The 26,764-nt window shown below is 46.7% G+C and overlaps 2 protein-coding genes across 6 annotated transcripts in view; one reads left to right on the top strand and one right to left on the bottom strand.

The window, feature by feature from the left end:
* Positions 1-191: 191 nt before the first annotated feature.
* On the bottom strand, positions 192-4,430 carry LOC140644517 (thiol S-methyltransferase TMT1A-like). Of its 2 annotated transcripts, none has more exons than XM_072847434.1 (3): positions 3,857-4,430; positions 1,941-2,161; positions 192-343 (listed from the first exon to the last, which is right to left on the bottom strand). In XM_072847434.1, exons 1-3 carry the CDS (start codon positions 4,349-4,351, stop codon positions 331-333), a joined length of 729 nt encoding a protein of 242 aa, XP_072703535.1. In that variant the 5' UTR covers positions 4,352-4,430; the 3' UTR covers positions 192-330. The 2 variants fall into 2 exon arrangements, with proteins under 2 accessions (XP_072703535.1, XP_072703534.1); XM_072847433.1 differs by lacking the exon at positions 192-343 and adding an exon at positions 481-814.
* Positions 4,431-7,625: 3,195 nt separating this feature from the next.
* The window catches only part of SCN8A (sodium voltage-gated channel alpha subunit 8), a 56,775-nt gene continuing 37,636 nt past the window's right edge, over positions 7,626-26,764 (top strand). For 2 of the 4 annotated variants that reach the window (XM_072847140.1, XM_072847138.1), the window contains exon 1: positions 19,365-19,503. Coding sequence is in view for 1 of the 4 variants with exons in the window: in XM_072847144.1 (XP_072703245.1) it covers positions 19,228-19,503 (276 nt within the window). In the remaining 3 variants the exon portion in view is untranslated. Of the gene's footprint in view, positions 8,052-19,173; positions 19,504-26,764 lie in introns of those variants that run through there. The other 2 variants (XM_072847144.1, XM_072847139.1) reach the window with 2 other exon arrangements.

Raw genomic sequence — 26,764 nt, 5'->3', positions numbered from 1 at the left:
TGTCATAAGATGCCCTAATTTGGTGTTCAGCAGTTTCAGGTTACAGTTCATATCTCTTAAAGCAACCGTGTGTTGTCTTTGGTGAGCTGAAGGAAATTGATCTGAACTCGGATTCGCTGTAGGCGTTTTGTTAGAAGTTTGATTAACATTTCATTTAAAACACATTTGTTTAAGAGTTCATTTACCACCCTGTTGTAAGTAGGTGGATGAGCACTTGCTCTGTGCTCTCTCTGCAGCAGCAGTTTTCAGTCTTTCCACTTTGTGGACGCCTAAAATACTTTGGTATGCGCATATGGGCTCCTTTGCAGTGAACGAGCTTGCTTTTCTTAGTTATCTTTCAGACCTTTGATGAGAATCATGGAACAGAGATAAAACAATTTATTAATTCAGTACTCACTGCATACAGTATATGGCTTGGTTTTAGTAACTTTATAAGCTTGAGTCAACAATGAACGATCCATTCTATGCTAAATGCATTCTGTAAAACTTTTTCAACTTGGCAGTCGCCGGTGCTTTTCCAAAGGACTCGGTAGCAATGTAGATTAGCCACTAGCATTTAATTGCCCTGCTCCAGGTGAGCCTAGTACAGGGAAAGAAGGACTTCAGGCCCCTAATAAAGGCAGTTCTCTTGTGAAATGCGTTGGAGAATGTTGTTTTTCTGTTGAGTGACGGGTAGTCCCGCTGTCCCATGAGCTGCCTCCTCCCTCTACTGGTAATAAAGCAAATATAAAATCCAGCATACGGCGACATTGTTATTAGACTGCTTTATTAACGAACTCTGTTGTCATACCTTCATACCTCCACCTTGTGGCAACTATATTAGAGAAACAGATTTGAACAACGGGAATTACTTTCTATGTAGACTAGTTGCATGTGTACAGAGCACAAAATAGAGACATTAATGCATTATTTTCTTATAATCTGTGCCAGGTTTTAGTGCCTTACTGCTAGACTGCAGGATATCATAGAAAAGGTTAAACAGTGGCCAAGAGAGCAGCACCTTCCCTTGGTGTCCTAGGGGAGTTAAACTGGAAAACATTTCTAATGAACTCCTGGCTTTTAAGAGACCTCTTTAAGGTGTGATCTAGACTGGGGGGGGAGTAGAAAATGAAGAGTTTAAGCATAGGTAAATCATGTTAGTAGAGCATGACAAAAGGGCTCTAAGGACATGACTGATCTAGTAGCAGCATTTTACAGCGGAGATGAGATTTCTGCCATCTGATTTCACAAATGCCCATTTTCCCCCAGTGTAAAGGGGAGTTCTGTTTTTTGCTTTGTAGGTGGCTGTTTCAAGTTAAATCAGTGCTGGTAGCATTAGCATCTAATGGCCAGTGAGAAGTACGCCTCGTGAACTGGTGTTGTAATGAGCACTTCCCTGAATAAACAGAAGTCCTGTCAGGGAGGACTGTACTGGCACGGGCAAACGAACGCCTGCTTGTAAATATATTTCATAATGGGAAGACGGAAATGAAAATGCTCATACTGATGCCATATCTATTATGCATGCGTCCTGTATCGGAAACGTTAGAGGTTGGGCATTATTCTCTGCCCTTCGAAAAACATTAGCCCTCTGTACTTGCTTGCATGTTTCTTCTGTTCCTTTTCTTCCCTCTTCCCCTTCTCAAGTGTCTAAGATGCTGACTCCTCCTTTATTTTGTATTTTGTGCTGTCTAGACTTCTTTCCAGTTTGCCTGGTCCCTATGCAGCAGCTCTACTTCAGAGCTCTATCCAGAAAGCCTCTCTAACAAACGGAAGAATGTGATTCCCAGTTTGAAGGTGCTGTGGATGCCCAGGGGGTTTTCCATACTTTTATTCTGGGGAGCCAGCTGCTGTATGTGGGCTGACCGTAAGGGTGAAAACCCGTCTACAAAGCATGAAAGGAGTACTGAAGGCAGGTCCTGTGTCCCGCAGTGCTCATGGTCATTTATTTTACTGCATACCCAATGATATGAGGACTAGTAGGAATCCAGTAAGGTGTGACATGAATGCGCCTCAAATTCAGTTCTGAGAAATTCGTTTTCTCCAGCTCCTTCTGTGTGTCTCTGCTCAAGGAACACCCATCTCCAAAATACTTCCAGACTGGGTCACAGACCCTTTGCCAAAAGTAGGTCCAACTGGAATGATCTGCAGCCACATGCTCCAAGAAGTAGAAAGCTCCACCCTGGAAAACAGTGCCATCAAAACAAATTTAAAAGGACTTGGGGCTGTTCACCCCTGTATGCAGCATTTTATCTTTTATCCGTTCACCTCTGTATGCAGCATTTTATCTTATGTTATCTGATAAAAGGCAGGTAAACACGCTGCCTTTTGTCATCACCTCTCTGAAGGCCAGCCTCCTTTCCTAGATGTTACGCATGCTAGAAGCATGTTTGGTTTGACCTGTGAAGTCTCTAAAAGTGCCTCCCATTCAGTTTTCGTTGAAGCTGGTGGTTATTACTGGAGGACTACATGTTTACTGGTAGGCGCAACTTAGGATTGTGCAAGAGGCAGTACGGTCTGATGGCAGGAACTGCTGCCAATGGGTTTTTGTCTCTGCCTTGGATGATCTTGGACAAACCACTTCAGCTTCCTTGAGTTTCAGTTTTTCTCATCTGAGAAATGTGAATAAATTTGCTTACCCTGCATACCAGCGGGGAAGAGAGTTTATTTCTTAATGTTTATAAAACATGTGAGAGAGCTTTAGCAAGCAGAAATCTAGCATCCCAGCTACAGTCGGTATATGTAGTGCAAAATAGTTTTGTCATTGTCAGTCTTGTGAACCCTATCAACATTTAATTGTGTCTTTCTGTGTTTATTAATAACAGATGAAAAGCAAATCTGGTATTGTAAGCAAACCTTTCCTGTAAAACTTGCTCAGTGGAGCCAAACAGAGAAGTCACGGGTTCAGAGCTGATGTTCCCTTCCTCTTCTTAGTGGAGGGTGTTGGGTATGATCTTACTCCCTCTCCTCTAGTTTTGCTTTGTAAGAGTGCACAAGATTGCCTCGAGGAATTAATTAGGTTTTCAGCCACATGCAGGGCTGAAGTCTCACTCACAGATGGAGGCTCTGGCCAGTTACATAGATTTAGCTCACCTCCGTGGATAGGATTTGTGTTAAGTTTAAATTAAACTCTTCCCCAGTTACTCTAACTGGAGAAAAAAGTATTGGGAGAGAGATGTGTGAATGTGGCATTTTACAAGTGTCACCTTAGATTATAATGCAAATACCTGCTCAGGTGGACAAGTTTTAAAGATAAGAGAGACTCACTAGAGAATATACATGGCAACTATGAACTGAAACTGGTATTAATGATTTACCTGTGTTACAATGCACATCCCTTCCTGCTTCCCTCCCCTTAGTCCACCATTGTACTGCAGTAATCCTGCTTATCCAGTACTGCGCTGCTCCTCCTCGCTCCCAGCACCTCCTGGGTCGTTTGGGGCCTTTTGTTTGCTTGTTTTTTCTTCTTTGCTGTTTCTTTCTGAAACACCTTTGGCCTTTGGAGTTTTTGCAGGTTGCCCAGCTGCAAGTGCAGGAGCCAGGCTGCCTGATTGAGTAGCTGTGTCTCTCCCTTGCCCAGGCAATCGGCACCACCGTGCAGGTACTGCAGACCTTGTGCGTGCATGGCAGCACACCGGTTGCTGAGGAGGGAGAGGGGAAGCAGCCTGAGCTGGTTCTTTTATCTGCAGGTGAAGCAGGGCAAAAGAAAATTACTTCTGAGTGGATAAGTGGGTATGATGGTTGATTTTAAACTCTTTCGTGGCCCAGTGCAGGTGATTGCATTTATCCTAAATGTAGGTCAGTACACACACGATAAGCTTGGCTTATTGTGACACAAATCGGCATCCCCGATCTCCCTCGTGCTCCCCCAGCTTACCAGCCTGAGCACTCGCAAAACCTCCATCAGGACTTTCCTGGTGCTGGTCACGGAGCAGAGCACTAAGGTGCACACCACCACGTCCACGGTGCCGTCCAGTATTTGGTGCAGATCCTCGCCAGAAGCAACCACCAAATGTTCAAGCTTAAGGTGCCGGTTCTCCGAGAGGCTCTTGAGGAGGAACTTTCTGAAATTGGGGTTAGGGTCGGTGCACGTCAGCCGGCAGCCTGGGGGGTAGAACTGGAAATTGGTGCCAGTGCCCGTGCCGATTTCCAGCAAGATGAGCTGGCCCGAGGGGCCTGCAAATTTTCTTAAGTTGCTGAACAGCTCTTGTTTCTGCTTGTAGACCTTATGGTTGTACATGGGCGCCACCTTGGCCATGACATATGGAAAGACTTTCTTATAGAAGGAGTCCCATAAGCCCAGGCAGGCAAGTCCGTGGATGGGCAGGAGGAGGAGCTGAACGCAGCGCCGGAGGAAGGAGGCGAGCAGCATCCCCGCAGCGGTGGCCGGTGTCGGGCGGCCGGCACACCCGGCCCCCTCCGCAGCCGTGGCTGCTGCCAGGGCCCGCTGAACCGGATGTGTCTGTCTGTCTGTCTGTCCCGGCTGGCTGGCCGGCCGCCAAGCGCCCTCTTAAAGGGGCAGCGCTGCGGTTGTGCGGAACCGCTGGGAACACCTGAACGGGGAGGGGGGGGCGAGCCCTGCCGAGCAGCCTGGCCGCGGGCAGCGAGGCTCTACCTGCTTGTTAATGCAGAAGCTGTTTTGAATTTGTTGCCTGTACGGAAACGTTGAACTGGGTTGAACCTGGAGGCTCGGATCCTGCCTGCTTTGAGCCTGTTCTCTGGGAGAAACAACCGATCCAAACCCCACGAGTGTTTTGCGTGGCAGTTTTGGGACTGCTGTATCATCGCACCTCTGAGCGGCTGTGCCACGGCGTGCGGTGCACGCTCGCCGTACCTCTCGCCTCTCCCAGCAACTGGCAGGTTTAGCTACTGGCTCATCTTATAGGCGATACAGAGCTTGCTTAAGAACATCGTACACTTGTGTAACGAGAGGATTGCACCCGTGATATAGAAGAAGGCTTTTCAGTCTCTCTGGCTATCCACAGGTAACAACCTGTTTAAATTCCATAGTCACGCCAGCTACTAAACTTTGTTTTAGCCTCAGCTGGCTTGCACCGTGTCTGTTCCAGCCAAGATACGCGGGACCTGGTTATTCCTGCTGTATATATGCCCTGTAGGCTTTGCAGAGGCGTGTGTATGGCACATCCCTGTCCACAAAGCCTAGGAACTGACGAGCCACTCCAGAGGTCACTACACCGAAGGTGAAGGGAGAAGTGAGGGCTGTAATGATGAAATAAGGAAAAGGCAGTATCCTTATCAAGCCTTTTTTTTTTTTTTTTTTTGCTGGTGCTGAGCAGCTGTGTGCTCCTTAAAGAGACAGCGCAGTGCCAGGTAGTTCTTGTTCAGATTGAGAATTACAGAATTATTAGTTCTGTGGCCTAAGCTCTGGGTAGTTTTGTTCTCTTTTAACCCGAAGAGGGGGTTTGTGGTTTTTATTAGCTTTACTGTTCTGATTACAGGCAAGCAAAACCATTATCTGGAGTTGTAATATTTATCTGCTTTACAAGGCAGCATTATTTTGGAAATACTTTCAGACTCTGCATATACTCATTTTCTGAGGATTCCCTTTCGACCTGGAGTGGGGTAATGAACTGGATAGTCCGGATGGCTGCTCAGAAGGGTGGATGGGGCAGCCTGCGAAGGCTTAACTCTGGATAGGGATGATGCTGAACTTCATGCCTCTAATGTGGGGTAGAGTCTCTCCCAGGCTGTGCCAGGATCGCTTCGGTCAATTAGGAGCTTTTTTTTTGTTTTGTTATCACTGTTCAACCTCTGAGGGCGTTGACCTATATATTTCTTTAAGCGCCTTGCTTAAAGATATCTTATACAAACTGTAATAACACCCTTGGGGCCCCAGAATGTCCTTGAAGTATTTCTGGTGCGTGGCCCGCCCCAAAGGGACCCGTGTGCCCACCGTTCCCAGCAGCTCTGTGGGTGCCCTAGTTGGGAGCTGGGGTGTGCTCCTGCATTTCCAGCCCAGGGTCGGCTTGCCTTGCCGCCTGCCTGCTCCCTTCGGCCAGTGCCGGCAGCTTCGCCTGGGCGCAGCACGGTGTGCTTCAAGCTGCTGGCACCGTTAGCTATGTAGAGAAGGTATTTTTTCTCATGTTACGTGCCTTAACTTTCATGTTTGGACACCTAAACACTCTATATTTGGGAGATACTATCCTGTTTCTCAGCAGTTTGTTATCGGTCGAATTTTTCCTATATTTCAGTGTTTTATTTCTACTTATTTCACATCTGCTGGAAATTTAAGCCTTAGTGAGAATTGAGCTGCAGAAGGTCCAGTTTGGACTGAAAATTTCTCAGTATCTGTAGCTTTCTGTATCAGCTTGTTTAATGTCTGTGTAACTGCTTTTGATTAGTTATGGCTTGAGATACCTACATTTTTTAGGTTGCATCTGCCCTTGTGTTACAGTAGGGTAGTCCCATAAAAGTCAGCGATGTAAAGTGAGGGCAGATTTAGTTCCTGTGTCATTTCTAAAGCAAGATAAATGAGTTCTCCAGCCCAGTGCCGTGTCCTGCTAGCTTGTCTGCTCAGCACACAACTCCTCTGCTCAGAGGACAAAGATTTAAAATTCTGTGAGGAGGACATTTCTGCAAGGTGGATTTTTTTTTCCCTAAAACAGCAACCTAATACAGTGTTTCAGGTTGTTCTTTCAGCAACACAGGCATAGTCTTATGGAGAACAAGAACTACGTAACAATAAAAATTGATCCTAAAATGGAAATAACAAATTACAGGCCTAACATTACAGGCATAAATTCTATGTATGAAGGAAGAGGAGTTGTCTCTCTTAACTGAAGAAGGGTAACTTGGGTCGGTTATTAGCACTCTCTTATTCACTGTTTTACTGGAAGAAACAGAAAACTGCATATATGGTGGGGTTGCAGCTGGGGACAGTATTCCGTAGTAGACTTCCACCTCCTCAGTGAGCCGCTGGGCACTGGGGAGCTCCACGGCTCCCCGAGAAACCCACCAGTGCTGAGGAAGGACTTTTGAGAAGAAATCGAATAGCCCAGGTCGCAATTAGAAGGAAGAAGTCGATGCAGTGCCTGTATCTACCGGACACAGAACATCACTGCGTATATGACATAAATGTCATTTTGGCACTTTTAAATTTCCTGTGTAAAATCTTGCTGTTACCAGATAGTCCAGGGATGGGGTCATGGAGCTGCTCTTGGTGATGCAACCTGTGATGTGCGTGGCCAGTGGAAGTTCTAGCTTATCCTGAAACTGTAAAAAGAAGAAAAAGAAGACAATGTGTTTGGCTGACAGAAAGTTTTCCTTTTGCTCTGTCGATGACGCCTCTCACAGATGACACCGCGTGTTTGGTACAGGACTTTTGCACTTATTTCTGAAGTCTGTTCTGCGTGGATAGTAAATTAGACTGAGGTGAAATACTGGCCTAAACAAAGCTTGGCTCTCAGAGTTAGGAATTGTTCCTGAGCCACGTTCAGCCCTGGGGGTTTTGCACACCCGCCCGTGCAGGAGCCAGCCGGTGCTCGGCGAGCTCAGTCTCTCCGGCACCGTGGGGTTTTTTCCACCGGAACCGCCATGGTTTCCGGTATCTCGGACGATCGCGGTGGGGGCTGATGCTGGGAGCTCTGTCTGTGTTCTGTGGTACCGGCACGGCCAGGCCCCGCTCGTCCCTGGGCGGGCGGTTGGCGAAAGCTCAGCTTAACCCGGCCTAGAGCTGCGCCTCCGACGCCGCCGGCAGCGCTCCGGGCAGGGGGCGCCGGGCCGCCTCGCCCCCCGGGTAGGGCTCAGCTCCGCAGGCACTCGGGGAAGCGTCTCCTCTTCGGGGCCCGGGCTCCCCGCCGGGGTGTCCCGGCTCCCCGCAGCGGAGCAGAGCGGGGCGTTCCCCGCGCCCCCCGGCCGGCAGCCGCGCGGAGTTTTGCCACGCTCCCTAAGCCCCCTGCCGGCAGGCAGCGGCTGGGCAGGGGCCGGCGCCGCGCGGGGGGGGCAGCGCAGGCAGCGCACCAAGATGGCGACAACCGCAGTTCCTCCTGCAGCTCCCCCACCTCCGCAGTCCAGCAACGCCTTGCGGGAGACGCGCTAGTGCAGCGGCCACAGTAAGTTGCAGCCCCGGCGCGGGGACCCCGCGGGCCGTGCGGGGGGTGCCCCGGGTCTCCCAGCCTTTGCTCTCCCGGATTTTTTTTTTTTTCCCCCCAAATTCATGCCCCCCCCCCCCCCCAGCAGCACACACTCTTCCCCCTGCCCCCTCCCCCCCCATACCGGGCGGGGGCTTTGCCGCAGAGCGATTTTCCGGCAGCTCTTGGCTTGCATGGGGAGCGGTCGCTGGTGCAGCCGGGGGGCAGGGATAGCCCCCTGCCCCAAATCCGCCTCTTCTAGCGGCGGGGGGCTGCAGGGAGGGGCTGCCCGGGGAGCGCTTTCCCTCTCCCCCCTTCGGAGGAGAGTTCGCCCCGATGGATGCCCGTTCGCTCTGCGCTCAGGGAGGGGGTACTGGGGTGCCCCCGCTTCTCTCCCCACCCAACACCGCCCTCCACGCCCCAGCAGCAGCCGGGATCCTTGGAGCTCCCGGGGCGGCCCCTGCCCCAGGTGGGGGAAGGTCCCTCCACCCTCTTCCCCCGCTCTCAGCTGCGGGCTGAGGCCCCCGTGCCCCGTGGGGAGGGGAGGGGAGGGGAGGGCTGCCAGCCCTCCAGCCGGCCGTCTCTGCGGCCTCGGGGTCAGCCTTCCCCCGGCTGGGAGGCTGCTGCTGGGAGCGGGCCATCTCCCTCTGCACCCACCCTCAGGCTGGAGCAGTGGGAGCTCCGTTTGGGCCACCTTCTCCATCCATCCGTCCATCCATCCGTCCCACAACCCGGGGAGCCCGCAGGGCCCTTCTGCCAGGCCCCTAAATTCGGGGCCGTGCTCTTTGTCTGCGTTGTGGGGAGGGAGAGGAGGGATAATTGGAGTTCTGGTCGGTATCCCTTCCCCCCTCAGCCCTCACTGCAGAGCTGGTACACCCCTCCGCCGCCCCCCGTTTTCTCCCACTGCTCAGCATCCTGAGAATTCTGCCAGGGGAGGGGGAGAAGTTGGAGGAGAGAGTTTTGTGGGGGAGATGCATGGGGTGGCTCAGAGGTTCCAGCCTGACCCAGATGTCAGCATCATGGTTTGCGCTCTTGCTTCCTTCCACCACGCAGATTTTGGGGGAACGGTGAGGGCAGATATATTTTATTTTATTTTTTCCCTTCCTGGGGAGAGGGACTTGTATGTTCACAAGCTTTTTTTTCCTATTAAAAATCTGGGTGTCTTCTTCCCCTCCCCCCCCCTCCTTTCTGGTGCAAATTATGCCCAGCTGATGTGGGGGTGGGGAAGCTGGAAGAGACGCTCCACAGCAGTAGCTGCAGATGATCCGAGGTAAAGTCCAAAAGTCTGACGGGAAGGGGAGCGTGTGCGAGCAGAAGGCCTGTGCGCGAGGGCCAAGACAGCTGGAGCTGGTCTTCTGTGAGGGGCCCGAGCTGAATTTTGGAGAGGGATCCCAGGTGTGGTCGGTTCATCCACCGCCAGCTTTCCCCGTGTGCCGTCTTGCAGGGGACGGGCATGAGATCCTGGAGGAGTTGGACAGGTGGGGTCGGTCTGTGGGGCGCGGGTTGTATTTCTGCTGTGTGTAGCCTCCTTGTAACACTGCAGCATTCCACCCCCAATGGGAACCCATGACCCGTATGTCCTCGTTTCACACGGGGGAAGATTTAATTGGGAGGAAGGAGGGGGTTCTCGGGGCCCGATTGCCCTCTCCTGCCGGTATCCATAGAGGCAGAAAGGGGAGGAAGCATTGCAGCGGTGGTTTTCTCCTGGGCGATGCCTGGCAGTCCTGTTTTGGAGGGAGGGGGCCTGGAGATATTCCTGCATAGGAGCGCTGATTTTGCCGTGCTCGCCACGGATGCTCTTCGAAAACGCGGCCGCGGTCCAGGCCGAGGCGGTGCGCCGGAGGAAACCCCGACGGCGGCTGCCTCGGAGCGCTTCCTTCGGCGGGGAGCAGCCCTCGGGGGCCGAGTTCCTCTCGCCGTTGCCCGTGTTTTCCTCTGGGAACGGTGTACGCCGTGCCGGAGGTGCCGGTGGAACCCGCGGTGGCTCCGGCGGGGCGGGGCGCGGCGCGGCGGGTGCTGAAGCGGACAGCTCCGGGGGCGGCGGGGCCGCGGCCGCTCCCCCGCCCGCAGGGAACCGGGCTCCCCCCGGGGGCTCCACCGCCCCTTGGATCTCGCCGTTTCTCGGGGACAGGGTGCTGTTACGTAAAGTTCGTGAAGCTGTTGTAATCTATAAATAGCCTCTGGTGCTGTAAAGCGACAGGAGAGGAGTTAATGCGGTTTGGAGTAAGCGACGGTCAGCCCTCGGGAATGCAGTTTTCCCTACAAGTAAAATGCGAGGCCTCTCGGAGCTTGGCTGGTTGTGTTTTCCATCTGCTGTGTGTTTGGCAAGTCCCCATTCTTAGCTTCGGAGATGTTTAAATAAAATGATGAACAACGTGACTGAAGGGCTGCTTGAGCCTTTTTGACATGTTTCCACACTTCTACGGTGTCATTCCTCCTGGGTGAAAGGACCTGGATCTGTTACAAGTAATTTAACCAGTTATATAAGCTCATATGTATGGCTCATATCTAGATCATGGTATAGATATTGTACTGCTCAGTGGAACAGTTGTAATTACATGAATATTTTGTGCACAGAGGTGGAAAGCTAGGTTTGTGATAAACAGAACAGAGCGGAATGGCATGTTGCAAGAAATTGAGCACAGAAGTACTCGGGATGTACTTCCATTCTCAGTTAAAGCAGGTGAAATAAAACAGGAACAAAGTCAGCGTTGAGTGAAAATGAAGTCGCTTGAAAATCTAAACCACAGTATCGTCTTTGTCCTTTTTGTTGTTATGTCTGCATTCATTTGTGGGTTTGCTTGGCTTGTTTAGCGTGCTTTTTCATGAAAACGAACTGATATGGCTTTACATGTCAATTGATCGTGACTATTTTTCAATGACTGGAGAAGCGATTTGCCCCCGAGGCCGTATGGGACTCCGGGGCATGCCGTGTTCATGCGGTCACATGATTTCCATTCACTATCGATTGCCTTCCTCCCGAAGCGGCTGCAACTGCCATTGATACCAACAGATACAGTGGAATCAATAATTTATTGTGGTGTTCAAAGAAATGGTTTGGATTAAAGAAGGTGTGGTAAAATGACAAAACAAAAGCACTGGAGTTGAGAACAAGCACGAGGAAAATAATTTCAGAAACCACAGAGAGGAAGTTGCATGTGATGGCTTATGCTCGTGGTAGCAGGGTGGAGAGCTTGTCATCGCTGGACTATTGCCTTGAATCTGGTGGGGTTCAGAAAGAGCTCAACACTTGGATTTTCCCCCTTGTGCCCTATTATTCCACTTCTCTGTGGAGTGGACGGTCGCTAAGCTGGAGAATACAAGTAAAGACGAGGTGCCTTACCGCTGCAGAAGTGTGTTAAAAATCCTCCTTGATGTTAGCTCAGATTCAAAGCTGGCTTTGAACACGGCCATGAACTTCTGTCTTATGAAAGACTGTCTTTAAATACTGTTCCAAAGTTAGAGTAACTTCTGCCTTCTCTTCCCTCAGTCTTGTCCTGTAACACAGTATTATTCCTGCCTAATGGAGCACATCAGCATATTTTAAGTAGATATTTTGAGTGGAAAGAGCCAGCCAGGACTGGCCTGTAGCAAAACTGTGAAATTGCTCCTTTCTGAGAACAGCTGTTTCAAAATGCAAAAATCTTACTATCTAAGGCCTCAAAGTCCCATTCTATGTTACTCTCACTGTTCCTGTGCCAGCAGAAAGGTATGAGGAGTTTATAAATAAAGTATTCTGAGCAGTTAATTCCAGGAGGATTTAAAAAAAAAAATAAAAATCAGTAATGTTTTTCATTATCAAATAGCATATAACGCATTGTGAACTTTACAGGTGGTGGTCTTAAAGTTAGATGAATAAAACCGTCATTACTAGCGAAGCGGGGGACAGAAAATACCTGAAAATGACTAAAAGCCTTCTCCTTTTTCTCTTTTTCTCTTGATATGTACGCTGTTCCTTATTTTTACAAGAACTCCCCGTATGAATTTTAAAAGCAAATACAATACACATGCATGCAGTTATTCATTTCTGTGTGTTTGGGCGTGCTTTGAAACCATTCGGCTTGACTCCTGGGGGAGGACGTGGTGCTTGCGTGGGGTCACAAGCTCCTACAGCAAACTCGGCAATATCTAGCTCTCTTTGGCCATTGAGATGATTTTTTTGGCATTGGGTTTTGGGGAAGGATACTTGAAAAACAGAGCAGTTGAAGCTCATCACAAATAGCTTATGTATGTGTCCCCAGTGCTTCAGCTTACCTAATTTTCTTTTTGTGGCTAAGGGCATGCCCAGGCATAAAATAGATTGTTTCTATAACTAATGCTAGACAAGAATATTGTTATTCTGAAGACAAGAATAATAAAAAGTTGTCTTTATTTCCAGGCATGTTGAATTCCCAGCAGTTCTGTGGCAATCTAAGAGGTGTCAATGCTCAATATCATTAAAAATCAGACCGGTCCTAAGGAACCTGACTCTTAACTAAAGGAACCCGGCTTTATAGCTATGAAGGTGCAGAGCTGGATACCTGATCCTTAGGCCATTTGTGGATTTAATCAACCTTAGTGATTTAATGTGACTTAAGTGGTAGGTAGGCCCTTCAGTTTGAGATATAGTTCACCTGAGTGGGAAAGCGCTCTAGAAATATGAGGTTGAACAACAAATGCTGCTATTCCAATGGCGTTTCCAGCAGGAGATGAACTTTTTATTGACTGCCTGGTGAAATCAATAGTGGGATGGTAATGTTAAGACAACTAGGAATAGCTGACGTTAGGGGAGGGTGATTTTTGTCTAATCAGATGAGATATGCATGGGGTGATAAGAAAAGATGAAGACAGCATAACTCAGGCAGCCGTAAGGAAACACCAGGCCTGCATGGGCTGTATTCCAGAACAGTGCAGAAATTCTGAGATCTATGTTGTGTAAGAGCAGAGAACTAGAAGGGGGGTTATTTATTCTCCTTCCCTTCATATTTGTTCACGTTTGTACCATTTGCTATCGTACCGTTTGAGTGCAACATTAGGTGAATGCCTCCAAAATTATTGTACAGAACAACCGTTACCTTGCTGCTATTTTACGGGTCACTGATAGGCTGAATGAATTGAACAAGGAATTAAATTTGGGTTAGTGTCTTAACTATTACACAATAACTATTTTGAGCAATTCTTTGTTCAGAACTTAGGCTTTAAAGAGGGGAGGCTGAAGTGCTGTCCTTCAGCTTGCTTAGTCTGTATGAATCCCCAAGTTCCTGTGTGAGATGGGTGATAAATGCAAGTCAGCTTTGAGTAATGGCTCACAGAGGGAACTGGAGAGCTGGGGTTAGCTATTTTTAGTTCTTGTAACTTACTGAGTGACATTACAGAAGTCACACTGCTACTGGTAGGGATTGAAAAAGCCCACATTACTAGATCTTTGGGTTTTATTAAAGCATCTTTAAATATTAGTATGTTTTCAACTCTTTTTCTGTTGCTTTTGGTTGCTACTGCGCTTCTCTCTCCTCCCTACGTTTCCGTTCATTTTTTTACCTTTAGAGGTGTGTGTTCAAGTTCAGTTCTGCCACTGCTGTTTCAAGAGCGTAACCGCTTTCTTGCCCTGTCCGGAGGCTGCCCTTGAGCTCTGCTTAGAGACGAGTGCCCGGGAAACTTCTGTGATGTTTTACATAGGGTGGGTAAAATGACCAGCAACAAAACAATAAATATTGCTTGAAAGTGAAAATATTTCCTTTTCCTTCCGCTTTATAGCGTCAAATGTGACATGAGAGCTTTTTGAAGGGAAAGGTTCCTCCTGCATCTCAGCCAGTTGCATTGCTGTACCTTTTCATTGATAAAATTGGCCTGTTCTAGCCACGCAGAATTTACTGCAGATGGAGAAGATCGGCGAGTTCTTCTGCAGGCCATTTCCAGCCACGGATTTTCTCATGCATATTTTGGTTTGGCTTGAAGCTTTTTGGGCTCTTGTGCAGTAGAATTTTGGAGGGCTGTTCATCTGCACTATGTTTTCCTTTCTGCCCCAACCCTGCACGTTCAAATCCAAAGTCACGTGTGTCTGTGCAGGTTGCATAAAAGTTAATATAGAAGGGCTCTCTCTCGGAGGAGCTGAAAGACTTACTGTGAATGACTGAATCTTGCAAATTAATAAATGAAGAAATGTATTAAAGTAAAGATATTGCCTCAAAAGTGTTTCTTAATTTATTTTGACAATCAGCTTGAATAATTTATTAGAATATTTCATAATGTACCAGTAAATGGACTGCTGGGAACATTTAGAAAAAATAATTAAGTCTTAGCAACTGGGCACCTCAGTACAGTATTTTTTCTAGTGTAAAATCGTTGATCTTTGAAAAATGTGTCTGTTAAGACTCAGTCTGGCCCCGGGGAGTTCTGTGCACCAAACTCCAGGTGCCCGGGACAAATTTCTGACTCCCCTGAAGTCACCGGGAGCTGCAGTGCTGATCCCCAGCAGCGCAGTGTCGTTCCTGATGCAGTTATCCATAGCTCGGTAAAGCACGTACCTTCTTCTCCGACTTTACTGGATGGTGAGCCTTTGTCGCAATTTTCAAAGTGTTTTTCTTGTTAGAGGTTGAAGAATCACCTGTGGAAAGTGCCAAAATAAATCCTAGCGTTTATTCTTACCAATTTCTGTATATCCCAGCAAGACCATACTCAGTTGTAAAATAAAATTTACAAGCTTTTTAGTCTAAAGAAGCTTGCCATGCAGAACGGCCCAGGCTGTGGTTCTGCGGACCAGATGTGCCATTGTGGAAGGGCCTTTGTTGACAGAGCTGAGGACGAGCCACCCAGCCCTCCCAGAACGTGCGTGGGAAACGGGACGGGTACTTGGGAGACGAAGGAGTTGTCTCGCTCTCGGGTGCCGAGCTGGCTGCACTGGGTGTAGAGAGGTTGCTGATGGCTGGAGACAGTATTAAAGGAGGAGGCTGTTATATATGACCCATTATTAACAGGATTGGAGCCTGGGAGAGTCCCAGTGCTTGTGATCAGCTTCCAGTTCTACCACTGATTTCCAGGTGACCTTGGAGAAATTATTTTCCCTTTCTACATGTCGCTCTGCAGAGAAACTTTTCTGCTTAAATCCTGAGATCTTCAGGAAGAAGATAGTTTAATATTTGTTCATTCAGTCAACATGTGGATAAGGACTGATTTTAGTAAAGGTCTTTAAGTAGTAGGTTTTTTTAAAAAACTCAAGTAATTAGATAACACTTGATGTTTCTTGAATACCCTCTAGTAACTAATTTAAATACACAGAAAAAGGGAAAGGAATGAAAACCAGCTCACTCTCTTGGTTGTGCTTCCCACACGGGCTTCTACAGCAGAAATTTTTACTGAAATAGGCAGACTGGAGCCTGAATTCGCCCAAGAGGCAGGTGTGCTGACCCCCTTGTTCTATGTGGCTGGTTTGGGGGGATTTTTTGGGTTTTTTTTAGTGGATGTTCATGCACTCTAAACTCATTCTGTTCTTCCAATGACTACTGAAAAACCCCTCCCATGGTGAATGCTGACAGATGTTTAAGAAACATTATTGTATCCTCGTGTGAACATTTTTTTGTTGTTTTTGAGGTTTTCTTTTCTTCCTGCTGAGAAAAACGGTAAATCTTGAAAGTGGAAATCCTTGATACTCTCACCATTTTTTTCTTCAGTAATTCCACACATCCAGTTTTAACCACTGCTCCTTGCTGGCAGAAGGAGCTGCAGGTATGTTGGTTGCATGACCCTGTACAGCCTGCTCTGCGCTATCACGTGAGCCTGGAGAACTTGGTGGGGCTGTGTAACAGAGGCCTGCCAAACTATTTGTCTGTATGTTTTTATTTTTTTAAATAGAACTAGCTCTCTGAAATATCCTGGGTAGTTACGTCTGTGTACGCTGAGTAAAGGTAAAGATTAAGGGTTGGCTGTTGGAGCTGCAAAGCATGACTCGTCATCGTAAGAACAGGTAACGTTGTGCTACCAAAGATATAAAAACTGCTATATGGGTCTGGTTTAAGGAATTAAATAAACATTCCATTCCCATCCTTTCAGTTTACATCCTGGTTTTGTCCAGTGTCTTAATATGGGATAATTTACTGGGAAAACAAATGAAGTCAGGACAGGCAAGAACTTCCCGAGAAATGAAAGCCCCAGGTCACTCTTATGTATTGATATCGAGCAAGAAGCAGCCCTGTGCGCAAGTACCCAATGCTGAAACAAAAGCAATTGCTTCTTGTCACTTCAGCAGCAGAGCAGTCTGCACCGGGTGCGAACACGACAAGAATAAGGAGCGTGAGGCAAACTTGTAACCTGGTTTACCGGTATAGCATCAGAGTGTGTCTTGATTTATTAATGGGCAGGATCTTTGCAAAACTACTGTGATGTGCAACTCTGTACCAGATTTTGGAGGGGGTGGGAGTGGTGGTGGTCTGGTGTTTTGTTAGTTTGGTTTTGTTTTTTAAATGGTCACTTAGCACGTTAGTTGGTTGCTTCCAGTTGCCGGTTGTGTAATTGTGCATACAAATCAGGCATTCATTTGTGCCTTCATTTTTTCCCTTTTTTATGCTGTGTCCCTGAGCTACTTTGGTTTCTAAATTCAGGCCTTACATATTTATCTGTGCCATGCAATTAGACCACATCCCCAATGCTGCTATATAGTTTCACAGTATGTGGGAAATTTTGTAATTAAATGCATGCAAATGCTGCAAGAATAGAATAAATTAATTTTTCCTTAATATCAGCAAGCTATTCTATGATGTTTCTAGAGATGATGTGACCAAGATTGGCTTTTCTTTCCTCCTCTTGCCATCTTTTTTGTCTTTGTTGTTATTACGCTGGAAATACCTGGTCAAGTTTACATGGAGAGAATCCCAGCCCAGGCTACGCTGTGTAGTTACATAAGGAGGAAGATCTATACTTAAGTTTTTTGGATCTCCAAATAAAACCTGAGATGGAAACAGCGTTTTAAGTTCTACACGTGTAGTGCAGCTTTAGATTTGCATGGGAATCGGAACCTTCAGAAGGGGTGTAAATGGCAGCGTCACGGCTAGAGTGAGGCAGTTGCAAGGAATAACCTGAAATCACTGAAAGGACACTTTGCACTAGATGTTCTGGCTCTTGGAAATACCCCAGGTACTATATTAAAGGCTGTGATCTCCAGGTATTTTTAAAACAAAGGACTCCGTTATTTCTGTGCTGTATTTATTCATGAAGTCCACTGCAATCCATAGAAAGTTGTGATTCTCGGGTTCGGAGCGTGCCCATTGCTGAGGCTGGGTAAACGTGTCCCAGCTCGTCCTTACGGGTGGGAGTGTGCCTCCGTTTTGGTGATGTCTCTGGCTTCTGTGAACTCTTCCCACACGAATACAGTAGAGTCTTCAAAGCCAAGGGCTGTAAAGACCACTGGTGGCTAACATCATGCTAAAATAGCTGAACTTTAACGATTCAGTCCTATATCACAGTTTTCAAGGAATTTGAAAGTAATTTGTCTTTCAGAGATTCCAAATCTTTAATATATATTTTGATGCTGTGTGTGTGTTAGCTTAAAAGATCTGACCTGACTGATGATCTTTTTTCCTGACTTAAGGGACCTTATCCCGCATAGCTTTTGGATTCTTTCGGTGCCGTATACTCGTAGCTATTTTGCCTTTTCTCCTGAATTCGGTGCCACTTTGGTGCTTGGGTTCCTCCCTGAAGCATCAAGCCGTGTCAGGGCTGGGTTGTATTCCAGCCTGCAGTACTGCAGTGCTGTTGCATCAGTGCAGGGTTTCTGTAATTCCTCTCCTCTCTTGGCCTCCTCCTGGAGTGCGAAAAGCTTGAAGAGGTACCAGTAGCTCAGAAATGCAATATATTCTTGTTGCTGGTTCTTGAGCGAGAGCTTGGCAAAAGGTGCAAAGCTGCAGAGGGTTTGTAGGCGGCTGGATTCAGATAAACGAACTTCCTCGCAGCTCTTCTCTTTTGTAGGAGTGGGGGGAGAATGCGAGGTGCTCTTTGTAGGGACAGTGTAAAATCCTTTCAGAGATCTGTGCTGTGCAGGTTGGAAGCTCTGCGAGGTCTTCCTCAGCCGTGCTTCTGTACCTCGTCCGCTTCCCTTTTCTTCTGTTTTTATGATGAAGTGCTCGTTTGCGTTGCGTCTGATGCAAAGAAGACTCTGTGTCTAACCCGCATACTATAGAAATTTAACTTTCAGAAATTACTATTGTACTTGATGAAAGGCTTTTAAAACTATTTCATTCTTAGGGCCTGAACTGAATAGTAACCCTGATAATTATATATATGTAAAATGAAGGGGTGAGAGTTGACGTCCCGTAGTAGAGATGTAGCGTGCTCTGGAGTAGGAAGAGGTGAGCCCGCTGAGGTCTTGGTCCTACCTAGAGAAGCGGTCGGAGCGCTCCCTGGCACACGCACAGTGCTCCAATGCCCGCTGAAGTCGTTAAGGAAACTTCTCCTTAACTGCAATAATATCTGATAGGGCACGAAGGAGCATTTTTTTCAAAAGAGCTCAGCATATTCCGTGCATGTTGGCTACCGTGCTCTCTCATAAACCCAGCCCCAAGTTACTCCTCCTTTGTGTTGCGCTGAGGGGAGTGCTTTGCTAAATGCCTTGTTAGCAGGGTGAGGAATGTGCTAATACCCAGCCCTTTTTAGCCGAGGCTGAACACCTTGTCCCGACCCTGGGAACAGAGCTGACTGGGAATTTTTGTCTAATAATCAGTTTGCTAGAGAGCAATGACTGGTAGAATCATTTTTGCAGGCAAATACTGGTTTTGATAAAGTTGCCTTTTAGTACGGTTTCTCTAGTCTAGAACAGTTTGCGTTCAGGAGACATCCAAATCAGGATAGCCATCGGCGTGGCTGTTGGAGATCCAGCTCTGCGTGCCACTTCTGCTTGTGTTGGAAAGCTGGGTGAAGCAGCGCGGCAGGCAGGGACGGGCAGGTTCTCACGGTGCCCAGCACTTGCTGTCCACCTGCCTGTAGCTTGTATTGGGACTGGAGAGCAGCAGGTCTGCTTGCCTCGCTCTGTGAGGGCTTGAAGACCAGAGCTGCTTTTGGATCTTCAGTGCTATTTGCTTGTCTGTCTGTTTGTGCAGTGACTGACTTTGTTCTGCCTGTGCTCTTTGCTCCCCTGCAGAGCTGACCTGTCCGGGGTGCAACATCACTAAAGAAGCTGCTGCAGGATGAAAAGATGGCAGCACGGCTGCTCGCACCACCAGGCCCTGATAGTTTTAAACCCTTCACTCCGGAGTCTCTGGCTAACATCGAGAAACACATTGCAGAATTAAAAAAGAAGCAGCGTCCAAAGCAAGACAGCAGCCACCGGGATGACGATGAAGACAGCAAACCAAAACCAAACAGTGACCTTGAGGCGGGGAAGAATTTGCCTTTCATCTACGGGGACATCCCAAAAGGCCTGGTTGCTGTACCACTGGAGGACTTTGACCCTTATTATATGACCCAGAAAGTGAGTCTGCAAGAAAGAAGTCGCTAAACCGCCTTTTTCTTAGGAAATTGCAGGTTTGGGTACGGTTTAAGTAGAAGACAAAGAATGGAGTCTTTGGATGGGGCTTGTTTGGTTGGTTTGGTTTGGTACATATTTTTATTTGAGGTTAATAGAGATTATCTGATCAATCTTTAAGCACCTGCTTGGATGGAGTTAGGAGAACAAGGTCTGGAAACTAAAAATAGATAAAGTTGTGCTAATGTGCCAATTTTAACCATGAGGGCAATGAGAAGAATTTAATTGAGGGGTAACGGTAATGGTTTTAAGTGTGTATTTCATTACTTGCGTGGAATTCAGTCTGAATTTGGTCATTATGAAGCAGTGGGATATAGAATCATGACAAGAAAAGAAGAGAGAGAAACTAATTAACTCGCTTTCGTCTTCATAATTTTTGTTTTTAAAATATTTGTCTGTGGAATTAAGGTGATATGGCAGGAGGCACTTATGGGTGCTGAGATGTATTAAGAAATGAAGTGGTGTCGTGAGGGAAGTGGTGAGTAAGCAAACACTATTCTGGAAATGGAGGGGAGGGATCTTCTACTGGTGAAATAAGGAAAAGCACGATCACTGATTTTCCTGGAAGGCTAGATGACTTAAAACTGAGGTTCTTTTCTACTCTTTAATTTCATTGCTTTCTTTGATAGAAATTTGATTTGAATAAGCTGAGATAATTACCATCTATAACTCAGGCTTAGCTGTGCCACTTGAGAAGCTGGAGGTTTGACCGTATATGTGACAACAGTTGTGATGTGACCGTTCAAAACTTGGGTAGAATGGCTGTCATGTAAAATCAGTAAGTTGTCACTGGTAACAAAATGTTTTATGACTTTGTGTTGGGGCAGACATTTCTTGCCACACTCAGAAGTGAGTCTGCGACTGGCAGGACATTATTCACGTGAAATCAACTGAATTTGCTGCTAACGTTGGGTATAACTGATCATTCTTTTCTGCATTTACACTAGTGGATTTAATGCTTATTTGTTGTGTCGGTGGTGCTAGGAGTACAGGAACCAACTCAACAGGGCTTGGAAATACGGCAATTTGTGTATGTGTTGAATACCAGGCAGACTGGTGTTCAGGTGGATGTTGTACTTGAGGAAAGGTATGGGCAGCTGCTGTTGCTGGTAAGAAGGTAGCTTACGTTATCCCTCAGCAATATTTTCTCTTTATTAAATGCATATTTTCTCTTTATTAAACAAATCTGGTGTTGCCTGGTTTTGGTGTGAGCAGGCTGTGAAAGAGAGACGTGTAGCTGAAGAGTTCCCAGGATCTCTTTGTGTGCAGCCACCTGCACCCAGCCAAAGTAGGTGTTACGAAACGTCGCTGCAAATCCAAGCAGGGGTGTTTTGTGCCCTCTTTGTGTTCATGTAGTTGAACGGACAGTGTATGTGGGAGAATTGGGCCTTCTTCCTAGCTAAAATAGGAGAGCAGTGCTGAGAGGGCAGTGGGCACTGCCATGTCCTGGAGCATTGGGCAAAGGCTTCTCGGTTATCTCAACGTTCCACCAGAAGTAGGAGGCAGGGGGGAACCCCATTAGCCCTCACGCTTTATCAGTCTCCATATTTGCCTCCCAACACAATGCTATTAATAAATCTTTCATTTTTAGCGAAAAATAAGCCACATTCCCAACTTTGACGGCATCTGTCATGTCTCCAGAAGAGAGCTGTACATTCCTGCGTGTAGCCGCTTGCAGAGTTTCTGCTCGCTCGGTGTGCCTGCCATGTGGAGATGCGAGCTCTCCGCGGAGCTGGAGCAGCTGCAGATGGAGGGGAAGGTTCTGGAGATGGGAGACAAACTCGCACAGCCCTGCCAACCTCGTACTTGCTGTTCTGTGAAAAGAGCCTTGCTCTTCCCATAAACACCGGATTAACATTTTACTGGCGCTGTTTCTTTTGCATCCTCTTCAGTATGGCGATAGCTTAGGTGTGTGCTACTTCTCTGCTGCTTCAAATAGTCAGTGACTTCCCACAAAGAATTTTTTTTAAGGCCATTAAAAAAGGCCCTTCTCTGAATCATCAGGAATTGCGAATCTGCTTGAATCATGGGAATTTTTCCAAGATTTTTTTTTTTCCCCTCTCCGGCATTTGCCAGAAGGCTTTGCATCATAGGTCTTTTCTTTTAAAGCTAGACGTACAGCATGCATAGGAACAAATCAGCTGGTTGCTTTTCCTTGCAGTAGGACACAGTGATCTTGGTTTATCTAAGGAAACTGAAACTGCGTTTTAACTGAGAAGCTAAACTTTCCAGTGGCCTGTTAACTGATATTTAAAGGAGAAACAGTGTGACCTAGAAACAGAACCATGGTACAGGGAGTCAAAACTACTGGGTTCGGAGCCCAGTCCTGCAGGCGATGGTTTTGTCCGAGCTACTTCTCTTTTCTCTGCTCAGTTTCATTTTGCAAAATGGGAGTAATGACTCTTAGGAGAATCGGGAAAGTCCCTTTGCTCACAGGTAGCAGATTTGGGAGCTAATTTAGCACCTTTTTCTCTTTATGTCAGTACCAGAGAGAATTTTTTCATGATTCTTCATTTTGCAAATAGTAATCGCCTTCCAATTCCTGGCCTGAAGCACAGGGTAGAAGGAATACTTGCCCATGATATTTGTTGTGGAAACCTGAAACATTTCAATTAAAAAGCCCAAAAGGCAGGTACGTGAACTTCCTTGTTTACACGTGCAAACAAAATTCAGGAAAGCTACCGACGTGAGCATCCCTAGCAATGAAGGCAAAGCAGCTGCTTGCCTCGTAGTCTAGTCTTCCTTCAGTGTTTGCTTAAGCAAGAACCACCATCCTCTTTTATTTCTGCAACCTTATTAGTATTTCTTTCTTTTAATGTTTTCCCATCTTTTGGGCCTCTCTCTCCTCCTCTTCCATTTATGGCCTAGGCTATCGCTCCTACTAAACAACTCCTCGCCCTGTTCTTTCCCATTGAATGTGACTTTTGCCAGGTTGTGGTCGTTTTCCTCAAGTAACTTCCATTTCACTCAGTATGAATCCCATACTTGCTACAGAACAAGGTAAAGGTGCTAACGCTCCTGCAATGGCTCCATTTACGAGGCAGTCGAAGGTCCCTGAATATTCTGGGAACTGAGACCATATATAAGCTTAGGTGGATTGATTTCAATGGACGGATCAACCCGGCAGTTATAGAAGACTGTCTATAGCTCCGTGAACATTTGAGGCTAGAGTGGGATTGTCTGAGGTCACCTATAGCTGGCAGATGAGCACCTGAGGATCTTTCTAGTGCGTATGTGCCAATGGAGTGACTTGCAACTTCATCAAGTCACATGCACGGTTTGGAAATGGGCCCTCCGGTCCAGAATGTCACCTTGGCTGTGTGGACCTGGGAAAATTACAGGGATGCGAGAGACCAGCTTGCAGGAGGCACGTCTGGCTCTAGCATGTGCTTCAAGGAGCCTTCGCTTGTGACTTCTGTAGGGCAAGGTAATGGCCCTAGAAGGTCACGATACCATTAATGGGTTCTACATTTCAGTGAAGTCACTGAAACAGAGGGACGAATTGGGACCATCTCAAAAATCAGCCTTTTATCCTTATTTCCAAAAGCTAATTACATTTTCCAGGTCTTGCATGCTTAAAGTTATTTTTTCTTCCACTCCATCTCTCCAGTTGGCTTAAAAGGAGCAGGAAAAGTAAGCGTGCCCTTCCTAGCTATCCTGCCTGCTGTCATGGTAGAATGAAGAAAGGAGAGTGTAATCCCTGTCAGGCGCCTTCTCCAGTCCTTTCTGGGTGTTGGATGGAAGGCGAAGTGTAACGGAGTTGTTTGCTGTTGTACGGCTTTTCATGAGACGGCAGATAATGGTACTACTTGCATCCAGTCCTAAGTGTTGCCGTAGCAAGTAGAGCTTTCATGCTGTGATCGGGGTATGCTGAGTGTGGCACGGACCGGGAGGCGAGAGAATCTCTGCTGCAGTCACCTAAATAGCTGCAACCCACTGGTGATGAGTGGAAGGAAGGAGAGTCATTTCCGCTCTGAGGCAGAATGCATTTCCTTACATAGGCAGATTGTGATGTCATTAAAACGTAAATCCAGATCAGTTCCTCAATATTGCATGTTGAACGATATTTATTTTTTAAAATATATATTTCAGGAATGTTTTATTTGATACATTTCAAAAAATGTCAAGGGTTTTTCCTATGTTGGGCTTGAAACAAGAGATTAAAGCAAGACCAGAATGTGGCAGATCCTTCTTTCCTCATGAGCTTTTCAGTGGTGAAGGAATAAGTTACCAAGAAAGAATAAATTTTTCCCCTTTTGGGGGGGGGGTGTGGAAAAAAAAATTGAATAATGTGTTTTCTGTATTAGGAAGTACACCTCTATGAGCCAAAACAGACTTGAAAAGTATTTTGCATTGACGTTTAATTCTGTATGTACTTCTTCAGCCTACAGGGTGCCAGAGTTCCCTGTAAATTAATTTTGAAAATAGCTATGTTGAAGTAACTTGCTCAGGGTGTCATCAGAAAGTCGTCGCTCTCTCTTGCTTAACATTGAGAGTAAGGCAGGCGTCAGTTACCACCATAGGAATATGGTTCCATATGTTCTTAGGCTGTTCATAAAGCTGTTTTCTTCTGAAATCTTCTGCCCACTCCTCCTCACTTTTCAGCCATTACAGAAATGCTTAATGTAAAACCCGCATGAAGCAAGAGTATTTTAAATCTTCATATAACTGGAATGCTTTTTGCCATTGCCTGATCAATTCTGTCATGCTTTCCAGCATAGCTTCTTTAATGCACTATTTTTCTTTAATGCACTATTTTGCAAACTGATTTAGAGAAGAGTTATCTTTTGCAATCTTACTTCTTTTTATACAAGAACTATTTCTAAGGTTTCTGTAAAGCGTAGATTCCCAGCCAACTTTAAGAAAACGAAAGCGGACAGAGCCTTTTTCACAACTCTTTAATGACAAGCTGAGACTTCTGAAAGTTCAACCAGACTTCACCTCTCAGAAGAAGACTGCAGAATGCCTTTCGCCAGGTATCACCTTTCTCTGAGTTTTGAGCTTTGCCTCAGGAGATCTTAAAAGGGCTTAAGGATGTTCTTGGACCTGAACCAGCAAACATTTTAAGAGCATGCAGCCATTTTGAAATTGAGTTTTAATATGTCAGCACCATAGAGAAAAACTAAGATAAGCTTTTAAATTGCCAAACACTTCTTGGCTTTTGTGCTCTTCTTTCTATTGAGAAGGCCAAGCAGAGATTTACCCAGGATTTTATAGGATACACAAGGGAAGTGGAGCAGCGGATCCTGGAACCATCGGAATCGATGAGCAGGCTGGAATGTATGGCACCTTATTTGTGTTACGGTTGTACTGGGAGACTCAGTTATGATGGGCTTTATAGACAGGAATAAATTCAGCAAGCATTATGGTCTAAAAAGAGAAAGCTGGGGTAAGGTCATGTAACAGATGAAGGACTAAGCTGGCAAGCGGAATGTGGAGTTCATGGTTGGTAGGCAGTTGCCCTGATCATTGGATGAAACAGCTTATATTACAACAGGGAATGCCAAATTTCTGGGTCGATCCTTGTGAAACAGCTATTGAAAATGTTATGTTTCCATGTAATCACTCCAACGTGCCAAGGCAAACAGTCTCTGCCCCTCCACATAGAGCAGTTTACATCCACCTTCCCCGACTGAGTCTGGCTTGCTCTTCTAGTACAGGTCTAAAGCCTTTGGGTTGGTTTACATCTGTGAAGCAGCGTGCACGTACCTGTGTTTCCATGTGAAGAACGGTTTTACTTCTGCCTTGCTGAGCTGTATCTGTGCAAACCATAGGGCTCCTGCAGAGTGATTTTTCCCATGTGGAAATGGAGGCGTAATGGAACTGAGCCGCCTCACAGAACCACTGCATGGGTTTTTTGGGGAATTTCTGTCTTTGTCCAGCTTGCCTTGTGCCCACATAATGTTCAGCACAGTCACGTCAGAGGTTTCGTTGCTTAAAAGATGTGGTAGCGTTGAGAGCTCAGTGTTGTGCTAGGGACACAGCTGAAGCCCGTGAGCATCCCAGTGTGATGGGTGTCCCGATCCGAAGCCTCTGCAGGGGACGGTGAAAGATTTAAAAATGAATGGTGTGTGAGTCTTGAAAAGTTTGTGGTGCCAGGGAAGGAGGGGCAGCTGGTTCTTAAAATTGGGTGTCCCTTGACCACTCTGTAATCCACAATTTTGAAAAACTTACAGCCTTTTAGAATATTGTTACGTGCCAAGGTAACCTGTTCATTAATTCTTGATGCTGCAATTTAAGAGCTGTCCAGGGTTGTCTTTAAAGTGCTTTTGTTGGGAGATGCATTAGTGGTTATGCTAACTAATCTTTCTCACTCAGTGCTGAGCCACAATCTGATTTTGATTTCCTTTTCAAATAATTTACTGCTCAATGGTCTAATTTAGCCAAATGAGCTAAAATACGTTGTTTCACTTACTAGGAGGGAGATGACAAATTTCATAAGAGTGAGTCTCCTGGGGAAGCACAGTGACTGCGTTGGCAGAAAGCCCTTGTGGATTCCCTTGTGTTGGACTCCGGGAGGCTCGGGGCTGTGCCAAACGGTGGGCTGGTGCCGGGGACCGAGCCTGCAGCGAGTCCGGCTTTGCCCCGTTCCCCCGCAGCGGTCTGGGGTTCATCCTGCCTCGCCGATGCTGCAGCATTCCGGAGGGAATGTAAAATGGGAAAACGGTGCCAGGGAAAGGGCTTTAGCTTTTCAGTGCACACAAATTGCTTTTTTTCCTTCAAATCGAGTGGTAGGTGCATTGAGTGTGCTGGTATTAAGCAACCACAGTTCTAATTTTGCCTCTCCAGATGGCTGCGTGTGATTCTCCCGGTGCTTTTTGATATGCATGTTCGCTAGCGGGGAGATGAAATAGTGGGTCTGTATTTTAAGGCTGGTGATGGAGAGATGAGATCGATTCTGCCTCACGTTTACATGATTCATTCCACAGGTTCTGTATAAAGTAGCGAACCTTAACATCTCGCTAATTAAAGGCAATGAGAGCACATGACTGTGCCTGGAGTTGGTGCACCAACGTGGAACGTGCTCCAGACTGCCAATGAGTGGGGACGATGGGTATCTGCCTTGTGTCTGCTGGGGTGGGGGACTCTACCATGACATTTTCTTTCTGCTTACCTGTCAATCTTTCTTTGCAGGTGAGGTGCTGTCTTGTAAAAACACGATTCGTTGTGGTAGCTGTTAGCGAGGTTTGGGAAGGAGGCACAGGCT

The sequence above is a fragment of the Ciconia boyciana genome, chromosome 27 (assembly GCF_034638445.1).
Source record: "Ciconia boyciana chromosome 27, ASM3463844v1, whole genome shotgun sequence".
Taxonomy (NCBI): Eukaryota; Metazoa; Chordata; class Aves; order Ciconiiformes; family Ciconiidae; genus Ciconia; species Ciconia boyciana.
Note: the sequence above shows the minus strand (reverse complement) of the source record. Positions and strands in the feature narration are given on the sequence as shown.